Source organism: Curcuma longa, chromosome 10, assembly GCF_044706935.1.
Source record: "Curcuma longa cultivar G26 ecotype Majalengka, Jawa Barat chromosome 10, ITB_CL_G26_1.1, whole genome shotgun sequence".
NCBI lineage: Eukaryota > Viridiplantae > Streptophyta > Magnoliopsida > Zingiberales > Zingiberaceae > Curcuma > Curcuma longa.
The window spans coordinates 6381930-6395423 of NC_133870.1; the positions used below are offsets into that span (position 1 = coordinate 6381930).

At 32.7% G+C, this 13494-nt stretch overlaps 1 protein-coding gene and 1 pseudogene across 1 annotated transcript; both read right to left on the reverse strand.

The window, feature by feature from the left end:
* Positions 1-785: 785 nt before the first annotated feature.
* Positions 786-11530, reverse strand: LOC141835554 (origin of replication complex subunit 1-like; annotated as a pseudogene).
* Positions 11531-12138: 608 nt separating this feature from the next.
* Positions 12139-13453, reverse strand: LOC141835877 (uncharacterized). The gene is made up of 4 exons (XM_074723272.1): positions 13317-13453; positions 13132-13213; positions 12696-13060; positions 12139-12582 (listed from the first exon to the last, which is right to left on the reverse strand). The coding sequence occupies exons 1-4, from the start codon at positions 13326-13328 to the stop codon at positions 12316-12318; spliced, it is 726 nt and encodes a 241-aa protein (XP_074579373.1). The 5' UTR covers positions 13329-13453; the 3' UTR covers positions 12139-12315.
* Positions 13454-13494: the final 41 nt, after the last annotated feature.

The window sequence follows — 13494 nt, forward strand, 5'->3', positions numbered from 1 at the left end:
ATTAAGTTTTTTATGTGATTGAAGTAAATTAGGAACCGTAGATGGATTCTAATTAATAGTTCACATGCTCTAGTTGAACATCCGTCGTTATTTTTTAGCATCGCATCATAGTCTCAGAGTTATTTTTCAATAACTAATGTCCTTAAAAGATGATTGCTCTTTGGTGTATCTATCTGTCATTTACCCATCAAGAGTATACCAGACATAATTGACCAAACTATTTTCAATTTCAAATCACACATTAGCAAAGAACTGTCATCGCTAAACAAAAAGTATTTTATAGGAAAAACAAAGAAGAAAAACAAAGAAGCGAGCATATATCATATTCGATTCTATAAAATTTTTCCACTAACCATCAGAATAAATTCAAAAGCACGCGACTTCATGTCTAATAGTTAACGTTCTGGATTTTTCATCCCATGTAATTGAGATTCAATGTAAGTGCTTGGATAAATCAGGTAACATTCTTGTAAATAGCGTAGATGCTAGATCACAGAAACTATACACTAACAAATCCCCAACCTTTTCAATTTCATTGGTACTATGAACTCAACTACATGTTTCAAAGACAAAACATTAAAACTTTACAAATTACAACACTAGAACTCCATGCACAAGTTGAGGAACAAAAAGATCTTATAGGGAAGTTCTCCATCTAACCCCTTCAAGTAAAATAATATTCGGAAGAATTCTGGGACAGGAAAAAAAAATGTACTGAATTCTTGTATGTACAATGTCTTGTGGAGTTGCGGTGCAAATCAAGCAATTTCCATTTGGCTGCAACCTCAATCTATTAAAGCAATAGGATGAACAAAAGATACTGAAGTATGAATTGATGAAACAGGATAAACTTCTTCAACCAGCTTGGCTCGAGTTATTTGAACCTCGAAGCACTGGAGATGAGATAGGAAAGAATCATTGAGTATGATAACATATGAAAGTCAATCATTCTGTAATCTTCAACGAAAATAATTATAAAACATGACAAATGAAATGATTGTTGGCTAAAATAATTACCATGAAGATTTTTTTGGCTGATGCGAAAACTTGGTTCCTTTGGGATTGTGCGAGGCTTTTCTGACCATTTTATGATATGAAAAAAAATCAAGAACAAGAGAAGAGCAAAATATAATGAAACAATAACAAACAACAGTAAGTTAAGGATGTCTCTCTTTACCAACCTTTTTAAGATACGAAAAAAAGAGACAAGAACAAGAGAATAGCAAAATAAATTTAAATATTATTTTTATTATTATATATTTAAACAATATATAATAATAAAAAATTACAATGTATTAAATATTATTATAATACATTGTATTATAATAATTATAATACAATGTATTATAATATTCTATTTAAATTCTGAATATTATTTTTATTATTATATTCTATTTAAATTCTGAATCGATTCAATGTATTATAATAATTATAATATAAATATTTTTAAATATATTAAATATAGGAGTGAGTAAAAATTCAATTAAACTAAATAAATCGATCGAATTAAAAAATTTGATTCGATTATTTCAGTAATTCGGTTATTTAAAAAAAATTGATTAATTCGGTTTAGGATTTAGAAAAATAATCGATTAATTCAGTTTGTAAAAAAATTCCATATTTTTACAAACAGCATCCTGATCTTGTGAATATGACATTTATTGTCATTTGTAATATTACAATACCTACATTGTTCACCTTGACTAATTAGCAGAGCTTGACAGAAGCAGTAGTGCTAGAATTTTCAGAACAAAGATCCAAGAAAAAACAATTCAAAAATTATGAAAATTTGTTATCTTGACGTCATTGCAATTATTTGTTCAGTATAGCTCCCTTCTTAAGTTATGTGGTTGTCTCCCAACGGAAGTCTCTTCTGGGATGATGTACCATTTAGGGGTGGGAAAAAATATCGAATTTTCGGTATACCGCAGATACCATACTGATATTTACTGTCCATATCGAAAATTTCGGTATACCAAAAATTTCGGTACGGTATAATACCGTACCGAATTTTTTGGTATCGGTATCGGTATAAAATTATTATTTTTCGATATTTCGGTATACCAACATTTTCGGTATAATACCGTACCGAAAGTTTCTCGAATGCATCAAGGCCGTTAAGACGACTTGATATTATTTCTTGCAATTGCTGATGAGTATAAGGCTCAAAACATAATCTCTGAATTCCCATTCTGCTTGAAATGCGAGGCAATAACTTTTCAGGAAGATCCATTGTGTTTGCTATCCCTGAATAAAGATCAACCAAACAAAGTGAATTTAAAAATCAAGCAAGATAAGAATAATATACAGAACAAAAACCATTATATACCTATAACAATAAGATTTGCATGAGGTTGAGTAGGCCAATCGAGAATGTTATACAAGACCTGAATGACAAAAAGAACAACAATTATAAGCTCAAAATTATTATCAAAAAATCATATCATTTTGTAGAATTTGTAAATACTTCAGGATTTTTAAGTTAGAGCAGAAAGACAGAGATAATCACTACCAAAAATTTACCGATTGGTTTCGTGTCAAAAGAAGATCAAGCTCATCTATGAGTAAAACACAAGGTCGATGCTCATTTGTGTCAGCTCTGGTTCCATTGTTAAAACGTTCATTCAGAAAATGAAGAGCTTTTTTCCACCCGGCCCTGTGACCACTTAGAGCTTCATGAATCACCTGGATTGTGCAAATTCAGTCCATCTACTCAAGATTTTGGAGAAAGAAAAGCAGCAAAGACAAATAACCTACTTTGTAAATATTCTCAGGAGAAGCCAGTTTCAAACCATTAATCTCCACAAATGTATATGGCCTCAGAGTTCCTGCATCAACCTCAGACCTCAAATTCCTCATGACTGAAAGTACGGACATAGTCTGTAGTTTGAGACAGATCAGTGGTACAGAAGCAACTATACAGATGTGAATAACTAAGACAGTGTAATAATTTCGGTACGGTATTATACCGAAAATGTTGGTATACCGAAATATCGAAAAATAATAATTTCATACCGATACCGAAAAATTCGATACGTTATTATACCGTACCGAAATTTTTGGTATACCGAAATTTTCGATATGGACGGTAAATATCGGTATGGTATCTGTGGTATATCGAAAATTCGATATTTTTTCTCACCCCTAGATGGTACATCATCCCAGAAGAGACTTCCGTTGGGAGTCAACCACATAACTTAAGAAGGGAGCTCTACCGAACAAATAATTGCAATGACGTCAAGATAACAAATTTTCACAATTTTTGAATTGTTTTTTCTTGAATCTTTGTTCTGAAAATTCTAGCACTACTGCTTCTGTCAAGCTCTGCTAATTAGTCAAGGTGAACAATGTAGGTATTGTAATATTACAAATGACAATAAATGTCATATTCACAAGATCAGGATGCTATTTGGAAGAATATGGAATTTTTTTACAAACTGAATTAATCGATTATTTTTCTAAACCCTAAACCGAATTAATCGATTTTTTTAAAAAAATAACTGAATTACCAAAATAATCATATAAAATTTTTTAATTCGATCGATTTATTCGATTTAACTGAATTTTTGCTCACTACTATATCTAATATATTTAAATATTATTTTTATTATTATATATTTAAATAATATACCGAATTAAAAAATTTGATTCGATTATTTCGATAATTCGGTTATTTAAAAACAATCGATTAATTCGGTTTAAGGTTACCGAATATACCGAATTTGCGGTATATTACACCGAAAATACTGAAAATTTTGGTATACTGATAATTTCGGTACGGTATTATACCGAAAATGTTGGTATACCGAAATATCGAAAAATAATAATTTCATACCGATACCGATACCGAAAAATTCGATACGGTATTATACTGTATCGAAATTTTCGGTATACCGAAATTTTTGATATGGACGGTAAATATCGGTATGGTATCTGCGGTATACCGAAAATTCGATATTTTTTCCCACCCCTAGATGCTACATCATCCCAGAAGAGACTTCCGTTGGGAGCAGCCACATAACTTAAGAAGGGAGCTATACCGAACAAATAATTGCAATGAGTCAAGATAACAAATTTTCACAATTTTTGAATTGTTTTTTCTTGGATCTTTGTTCTGAAAATTCTAGCACTACTGCTTCTGTCAAGCTCTGCTAATTAGTCAAGGTGAATAATGTAGGTATTATAATATTACAAATGACAATAAATGTCATATTCACAAGATCAGGATGCTGTTTGGAAGAATATGGAATTTTTTTACAAACCGAATTAATCGATTATTTTTCTAAACCCTAAACCGAATTAATCGATTTTTTTAAAAAAATAACTGAATTACCAAAATAAACATATAAAATTTTTTAATTCGATCGATTTATTCGATTTAACTGAATTTTTGCTCACTACTATATTTAATATATTTAAATATTATTTTTATTATTATATATTTAAATAATATATAATAATAAAAAATTACAATGTATTATATAATATTATAATACATTGTATTTTAATAATTATAATACAATGTATTATAATATTCTATTTAAATTCTGAATATTATTTTTATTATTATATTCTATTTAAATTCCGAATGGATTCAATGTATTATAATAATTATAATATAAATATTTTTAAATATATTAAATATAGGAGTGAGCAAAAATTTTGTTAAACCGAATAAATCGACTGAATTAAAAAATTTGATTCGATTATTTCGGTAATTCGGTTATTTAAAAACAATCGATTAATTCGGTTTAGGGTTACTGAATATACCGAATTTGCGGTATATTACACCGAAAATACTGAAAATTTTGGTATACTGATAATTTCGGTACGGTATTATACCGAAAATGTTGGTATACCGAAATATCGAAAAATAATAATTTTATACCGATACCGATACCGAAAAATTCGGTACGGTATTATACCGTACCGAAATTTTCGGTATACCAAAATTTTCGATATGGACGATAAATATCGGTATGGTATCTGCGGTATACCGAAAATTCGATATTTTTTCCCACCCCTAAATGGTACATCATCCCAGAAGAGACTTCCGTTGGGAGACAACCACATAACTTAAGAAGGGAGCTATACCGAACAAATAATTGCAATGACGTCAAGATAACAAATTTTCACAATTTTTGAATTGTTTTTTCTTGGATCTTTGTTCTGAAAATTCTAGCACTACTGCTTCTGTCAAGCTCTGCTAATTAGTCAAGGTGAACAATGTAGGTATTGTAATATTACAAATGACAATAAATGTCATATTCACAAGATCAGGATGCTGTTTGTAAGAATATGGAATTTTTTTACAAACTGAATTAATCGATTATTTTTCTAAACCCTAAACCGAATTAATCGATTTTTTTAAAAAATAACTGAATTACCAAAATAATCGTATAAAATTTTTTAATTCGATCGATTTATTCGATTTAACTGAATTTTTGCTCACTACTATATTTAATATATTTAAATATTATTTTTATTATTATATATTTAAATAATATATAATAATAAAAAATTACAATGTATTATATAATATTATAATACATTGTATTTTAATAATTATAATACAATGTATTATAATATTCTATTTAAATTCTGAATATTATTTTTATTATTATATTCTATTTAAATTCTGAATGGATTCAATGTATTATAATAATTATAATATAAATATTTTTAAATATATTAAATATAGGGGTGAGCAAAAATTTTGTTAAACCGAATAAATCGACCGAATTAAAAAATTTGATTCGATTATTTTGGTAATTCGGTTATTTAAAAACAATCGATTAATTCGGTTTAGGGTTACCGAATATACCAAATTTGCAGTATATTACATCGAAAATATTGAAAATTTTGGTATACTGATAATTTCGGTACGGTATTATACCGAAAATGTTGGTATACCGAAATATCAAAAAATAATAATTTCATACCGATACCGATACCGAAAAATTCGGTACGGTATTATACCGTACCAAAATTTTTGATATGGACGGTAAATATCGGTAGGGTATCTGTGGTATACCGAAAATTCGATATTTTTTCCCACCCCTAGATGGTATATCATCCCAGAAGAGACTTCCATTGGGAGACAGCCACATAACTTAAGAAGGGAGCTATACCGAACAAATAATTGCAATGACGTCAAGATAACAAATTTTCACAATTTTTGTATTGTTTTTTCTTGGATTAATTTGTTCTGAAAATTCTAGCACTACTGCTTCTGTAAAGCTCTGCTAATTAGTCAAGGTGAACAATGTAGGTATTGTAATATTACAAATGACAATAAATGTCATATTCACAAGATCAGGATGCTGTTTGGAAGAATATGAAATTTTTTTACAAACCTAATTAATCGATTATTTTTCTAAACCCTAAACCAAATTAATCGATTTTTTTAAAAATAACTGAATTACCAAAATAATCGTATAAAATTTTTTAATTCGATCGATTTATTCGATTTAACTGAATTTTTGCTCACTACTATATTTAATATATTTAAATATTATTTTTATTATTATATATTTAAATAATATATAATAATAAAAAATTATAATGTATTATATAATATTATAATACATTGTATTTTAATAATTATAATACAATGTATTATAATATTCTATTTAAATTCTGAATATTATTTTTATTATTATATTCTATTTAAATTCCTAATGGATTCAATGTATTATAATAATTATAATATAAATATTTTTAAATATATTAAATATAGGAGTGAGCAAAAATTTTGATAAACCGAATAAATCGACCGAATTAAAAAATTTGATTCGATTATTTTGGTAATTCGGTTATTTAAAAACAATCGATTAATTCGGTTTAGGGTTTATAAAAAAAATCGATTAATTTGGTTGTAAAAAAAATTACATATTCTTCCAAACAGCATCTTGATCTTGTGAATATGGCATTTATTGTCATTTATAACATTACAATACCTATATTGTTCACCTTGACTAATTAGCAGAGCTTGACAGTATTAGAATTTTCAGAACAAAGATCCAAGAAAAAACAATTCAAAAAATATGAAAATTTTTTACCTCGATGTCATTGCAATTATTTGTTCGGTATAGCTCCCTTCTTAAGTTATGTGGCTGTCTCCCAACGGAAGTCTCTTAAGGAACCACTGACGTAACAACGTCCGTTGCCGACTGCACTCCCAAATCCACTTCTAAGCGGTCGTTGTGGCATCCAGATCCTTCGATTGTCACCCCGGACCAGAAGAAGCAGCGGAGGTCAGGAACCTTCACGAGGAGCCACCTAAAGAGAGATGTTTCGAGTCTGTCTCTGGTCACCCCGGAATTGAAGCGGCAGCGGCGGTCCGGACCTTCTTCTAGGACTGCCAAAAGGAGAGTTTACTACAAGAAGGTAGTGTTCGACGGGGCGTGTTCGAGGTCGGAGATGACGTGTACATGAAGAGGAGGGAGGGGCTTGAATCGGATGATGATGAGCCGGAGATGGAGTGCCGGATCTGCTTCCGGGAAGGCAGGATGGTGATGATCGAGTGCGACGACTGCTTGGGAGGGTTTCATCTCAAGTGCTTGAAGCCGCCGCTTAGGAAAGTCCCGAAGGGGGATTGGATCTGTGGCTTTTGTGAGGCCCGGAAGATGGGAAGAATGTTCAACTTCCAAGCCCGCCCAAAGGGAAAAAGGTGCGGAGGACGGCTAAAGAGAAGCTCCTTTCTAGCGATCTCTGGGCGGCTTGGATCGACAGGTATTGCTAGACACATCTGAATTTGTGGTAGACTTTGGGCATTTTTCACTATCTTATTCGGCTCTGCTTGATTTAGCACTCCGTGCTCGTCAGTTTACTAATAGGAAATATTGTGCTTTATGAACAGCTTATGGAGGGAATCGGATGGTCCTTATTGGCTCAAGTGTAGATGGTACATCATCCCAAGAGACTTCTGTTGGAAGATAGCCACATAACTTAAGAAGGGAGCTATACCGGACAAATAATTGCAACAACGTCGAGGTAACAAATTTTCACATTTTTTGAATTATTTTTTCTTGGATCTTTGTTCTGAAAATTCTAACACAACTACTTCTGTCAAGCTCTACTAATTAGTCAAGGTGAACAATGTAGGTATTGTAATGTTATAAATGACAATAAATGCCATATTCACAAAATCAGGATGCTGTTTAGAAGAATATGGAATTTTTAAAAAAATTCAATTAATCGATTTTTTTCTAAACCCTAAATCAAATTAATTGATTTTTTTTAATAACCAGAATTGTCAAAATAATGGAATCAAATTTTTTAATTCGGTCAATTTATTCAATTTAACTGAATTTTTACTCACTCCTATATTTAATATATTTAAACATATTTATATATATAATTATTATATTATATATAATTATTATAATACATTGAATCGATTCAAAATTTAAATAGAATATAATAATAAAAATAATATTTAGAATTTAAATAGATTATTATAATACATTGTATTATAATTATTATAATACAATGTATTATAATAATATATAATACATTGTAATTTATTATTATTATATATTATTTAAATATATAATAATAAAAATAATATTTAAATATATTAAATTTATGAGTGAGCAAAAATTCAGTTAAATCGAATAAATCGACCGAATTAAAAAATTTGATTCGATTATTTCATTAATTCGGTTATTTAAAAAAAATCGATTAATTAAGTTTAGGGTTTATAAAAAAATCGATTAATTCGGTTTTAAAAAAAAAATCCATATTCTTCCAAACAACATCTTGATCTTGTGAATATGACATTTATTGTCATTTATAACATTACAATACCTACATTGTTCACTTTGACTAATTAGCAGAGCTTGAAGCAGTAGTGCTAGCTAGAATTTTCAGAACAAAGATCGAAGAAAAAACAATTCAAAAAATGTGAAAATTTGTTACCTTGATGTCATTGTAGTTATTTGTTTGGTATAGCTCTCTTCTTAAGTTATGTGGCTATCTCCCAACGGAACTCTCTTCAAGGACCACTGACGTTCCAACGTCCGTTGCCGACCGCACTCCCAAATCCGCTTCTAAGCGGTCGTTGTGGCATCCAGATGCTTCGATTGTCACCTCGGACCAGAAAAAGCAGCGGAGGTCAGGAACCCTCTCGAGGAGCCACCTAAAGAGAGATGTTTCGAGTCTGTCTCTGGTCACCCCGGACTTGAAGCAGCAGCGGCTGTCCGGACCTTCTTCTAGGACTGCCAAAAGGAGAGTTTACTACAAGAAGGTAGTCTTCGACGGGGTCGTGTTCGAGGTCGGAGATGACGTGTACTTGAAGAGGAGGGAGGGTTTGGAATTGAATGATGATGAGCCGGAGGTGGAGGAGTGTCAGATTTGCTTCCGAGAAGCCAGATGGTGATGATCGAGTGCGACGACTGCTTGGGAGGGTTTCATCTCAAGTGCTTGAAGCCGCCGCTTAGGAAAGTCCCGGAGGGGGATTGGATCTGTGGCTTTTGTGAGGCCCGGAAGATGGGAAAGGATGTTCAACTCCCAAGCCCGCCCAAAGGGAAAAAGGTGTGGAGGACGGCTAAAGAGAAGCTCCTTTCTAGCGATCTCTAGGCGGCTCGAATCGATAGGTATTGCTAGACACTTCTGAATTTGTGGTAGAGTTTGGGCATTTGACACATTTTTCACTATCTTATTTGGCTCTGCTTGATTTAACACTCCGTGCTCGTCAGTTTTCTAATAGGAAATATTGTGCTTTATGAACAACTTATGGAGGAAACCGGATGGTACTTATTAGCTCAAGTGTAGATGGTACATCATCCTTGAAGAGATTTCCGTTGGGAGATAGCCACATAACTTAAGAAGGGAACTATACCGAACAAATAATTACAATGATGTCGAGGTAACAAATTTTCACATTTTTTAAATTATTTTTTATTGGATCTTTGTTCTGAAAATTCTAGCACTACTACTTCTGTCCAGCTATGCTAATTAATCAAGGTGAACAATGTAGGTATTGTAATGTTATAAATGAGAATAAATGCAATATTCACAAGATCAAGAGGTTGTTTGGAAGAATATGGAATTTTTTTTAAAACCAAATTAATTGATTTTTTTCTAAATCCTAAACCGAATTAATCGATTTTTTTAAAAATAACCAAATTACCAAAATAATCAAATCAATTTTTTTAATTCGGTCGATTTATTCGGTTTAACTGAATTTTTGCTCACTCATATATTTAATATATTTAAATATTATCTTTATTATTATATATTTAAATAATATATAATAATAATAAATTACAATGTATTATATATTATTATAATACATTGTATTATAATAATTATAATACAATGTATTATAATATTCTATTTAAATTCTAAATATTATTTTTATTATTATATTCTATTTAAATTCTAAATATTATTTTTATTATTATATTATATTTAAATTCTGAATCGATTCAATGTATTATAATAATTATAATATAAATATTTTTAAATATATTAAATATAGGAGTGAGTAAAAATTCAGTTAAATCGAATAAATTGACCGAATTAAAAAATTTGATTTGATTATTTCGGTAATTCAGTTATTTTAAAAAATTGATTAATTTGGTTTAGGGTTTAAAAAAAATCTATTAATTCAATTTTTTAAAAAAATCCATATTCTTCCAAACAGCATCCTGATTTTGTGAATATGGCATTTATTGTCATTTATAACATTACAATACCTACATTGTTCACCTTGACTAATTAGCAGAGCTTGACAGAAGCAGTAGTGTTAGAATTTTCAGAACAAAGATCCAAGAAAAAATAATTCAAAAAATGTGAAAATTTGTTACCTCGACGTCATTGCAATTATTTGTGTCTAGCAATACTTGTCGATCTGAGCCGCCCAGAGATCGCTAGAAAGGAGCTTCTCTTTAGTCGTCCTCCACACCTTTTCCCCTTTGGGCGGGCTTGGGAGTTGAACATCCTTTAGTCGTCCTCCACAGCCATCTTCCGGGCCTCACAAAAGCCACAGATCCAATCCCCCCTCCAGGACTTTCCTAAGCGGCGACTTCAAGCACTTGAGCTGAAACCCTCCCAAGCAGTCATCGCACTCGATAATCACCGTCCCGCCTTCCCGGAAGTAGATCCGGCACTCCTCCACCTCCGGCTCATCATCATCCGATTCCAGCCCCTCCCTCCTCTTCAAGTACACGTCATCTCCGACCTCGAACACGACCCCGTCGAAGACTACCTTCTTGTAGTAAACTCTCCTTTGGCAGTCCTATAAGAAGGTCCGGACCGCTGCTGCCGCTTCAAGTCCGGGGTGATCGGAGACAGACTCGAAACATCTCTCTTTAGGTGGCTCCTGAGAGGGTTCCCGACCTCCGCTACTTCTTCTGGTCCGGGGTGACAATCGAAGCATCTGGATGCCACAACGACCGCTTAGAAGCGGATTTGGGAGTGCGATCGACAACGGACGTTGGAACTATAGTGGTGGAGGGTCAGAGGCAGTCGCGATAAGTAGAGAGCGGCGGGGAGGCGTGGTGGACTCTGGTGTCAGCGGAATTCAATTTTTGATCGAATTAATCAAATTTTTTAAATTTTATAAAAATTTTATTTATTAATTAAGGATTTATAAATTTATTTATTTAAAATTTATAAATTATTTTTTTATTTTGATTAATTCAGTTTATTCGATTTAACCGAATAAAAATTTTAGAATTAAAATCGAATCGAATTAATTAATTTTTTTAAAAAAATAACCGAATTATCGAAATAATTAAATCAAAATTTTTAATTAGGTGGATCGATCGATTTAATTAAATTTTTACTCACCCCTATATTTAAAAATATTTATATTATAATTATTATAATACATTGAATCGAATTCAGAATTTAAATAAAATATAATAATAAAAATAATATTTGGACAGAGGATAATTATAGAATTCTTTTAATTAGCCTAATCTTAACAAAGCCATCATTTTCTTTCTTTCTTCTTCTTTTATTTTTAAAATTGTAATTTTTCCCCTTTCTTTTCTTATATTTTTATTAAGTCGATAATGCATCACATCTGTCAACCACTGACCACCAACAATATACAAGAAAATGACCCAAAACCTTACTAATTAACTTTCAAAATCAATTCAGTAATTCATGCATTTCAAAATCAAATTAAAATATATTTCTATTCACTTTTTAACTCAAATTTATTAATTCATTATAAAATATATTTATTTTTACATATACCACCTCGATCACCTTCCAATTTATGCCTGCATAACTTGTCTCTTACATTATTACATACTCCGACAATTATATAAAATAACGGGGGTTATGTGGGTAATTACATCACATGATGGAGCAGGAGGTTGAAGGGTCTTCTTCGCAGAAGAATTGGCACGGCTTGTAAGGTCCAGTGTAGTAGTAGGGAGCCGGCGCCGGCGCCGGCGGGTAGGACATCGCCGGGGAGTAGGCCACCGCCGGCGGATCCGGCTCCGTCGTCCTGCCGCAGGAGCAGCACCTGCACCCGCCGTGGTAGCTCTCCAGGTATGGCCGGTGGCAGCACATCGGCCCCGGCGCCGGCCAGAAGTACGGGTACGGCGTCACCATCACCGGATCACCGGCGTCGCCTCTTTCTTCTCTTCCTTCTTCTTCTCCTCTTTCTTCTCCTCCTTCTTCTCTTCCTTCTTCTTCTCCTCCTTCTTCTCTTCCTTCTTCTCCTCTTTTTTCTCTTCCTTCTTCTTCTCCTCCTTCTTCTCTTCCTTCTTCTCCTCCTTCTCTTCCTTTTTCTTCTCCTCCTTCTTCTCTTCCTTCTTCTCCTCTTTCTTCTTCTCCTTCTTCTCCTCCTTCTTCTCTTCCTTCTTCTCCTCTTTCTTCTCCTCTTTCTTCTTCTCTTCCTTTTTCTCTTCCTTCTTCTCTTCTTTCTTCTTCTCCTCTGGTTTCTTCGCCTCTGGTTTCTTCTCCTCGATATTCTTGATCACTCTCCCGGCCCTGCACTTGAGCTTCCTCGAGACCCTCTCAGCGTCAAACACGCCGGAGACCGTCACCGTCCCGCTCTTCTCGTCGAAGGCGATCGCCGTGATGTGCACTTCATCTAAACCGATCGACACAAAAACAATCAACACAAATTTCATGCAGCAAGCCATCTCCTTTCAAATCACGTACCTTGAAGCCTGCACAGAATCCTCCTTATCTTCCTGTCGCAGCGGCAGCATTCCAGATCAACTTTCAAAATCAACGTAGTGTTCTACAAATTAACAGATCATTCAAAAGAAAAGAAACAGAGAAATATATGATCAAAGAACAGCAAGAAGAAATTATAAAACTCCACGTCATGAAGAACTGCAGACCTTCCCTGCCATTGCTCTCGAGCGCGATGAAATCCTTGCAACGAAGGCAGCCAAGCAGGGAAGGAGAGTGGTGGAAGGAAGGTGGCTATAAAGACGGATCCTTCCACCCAAAGGCCACAGTGGGAATTGGAGTTCAATCAGGCAGTGGTTTCGGACGTCCCCACAAATTCAATTGGAC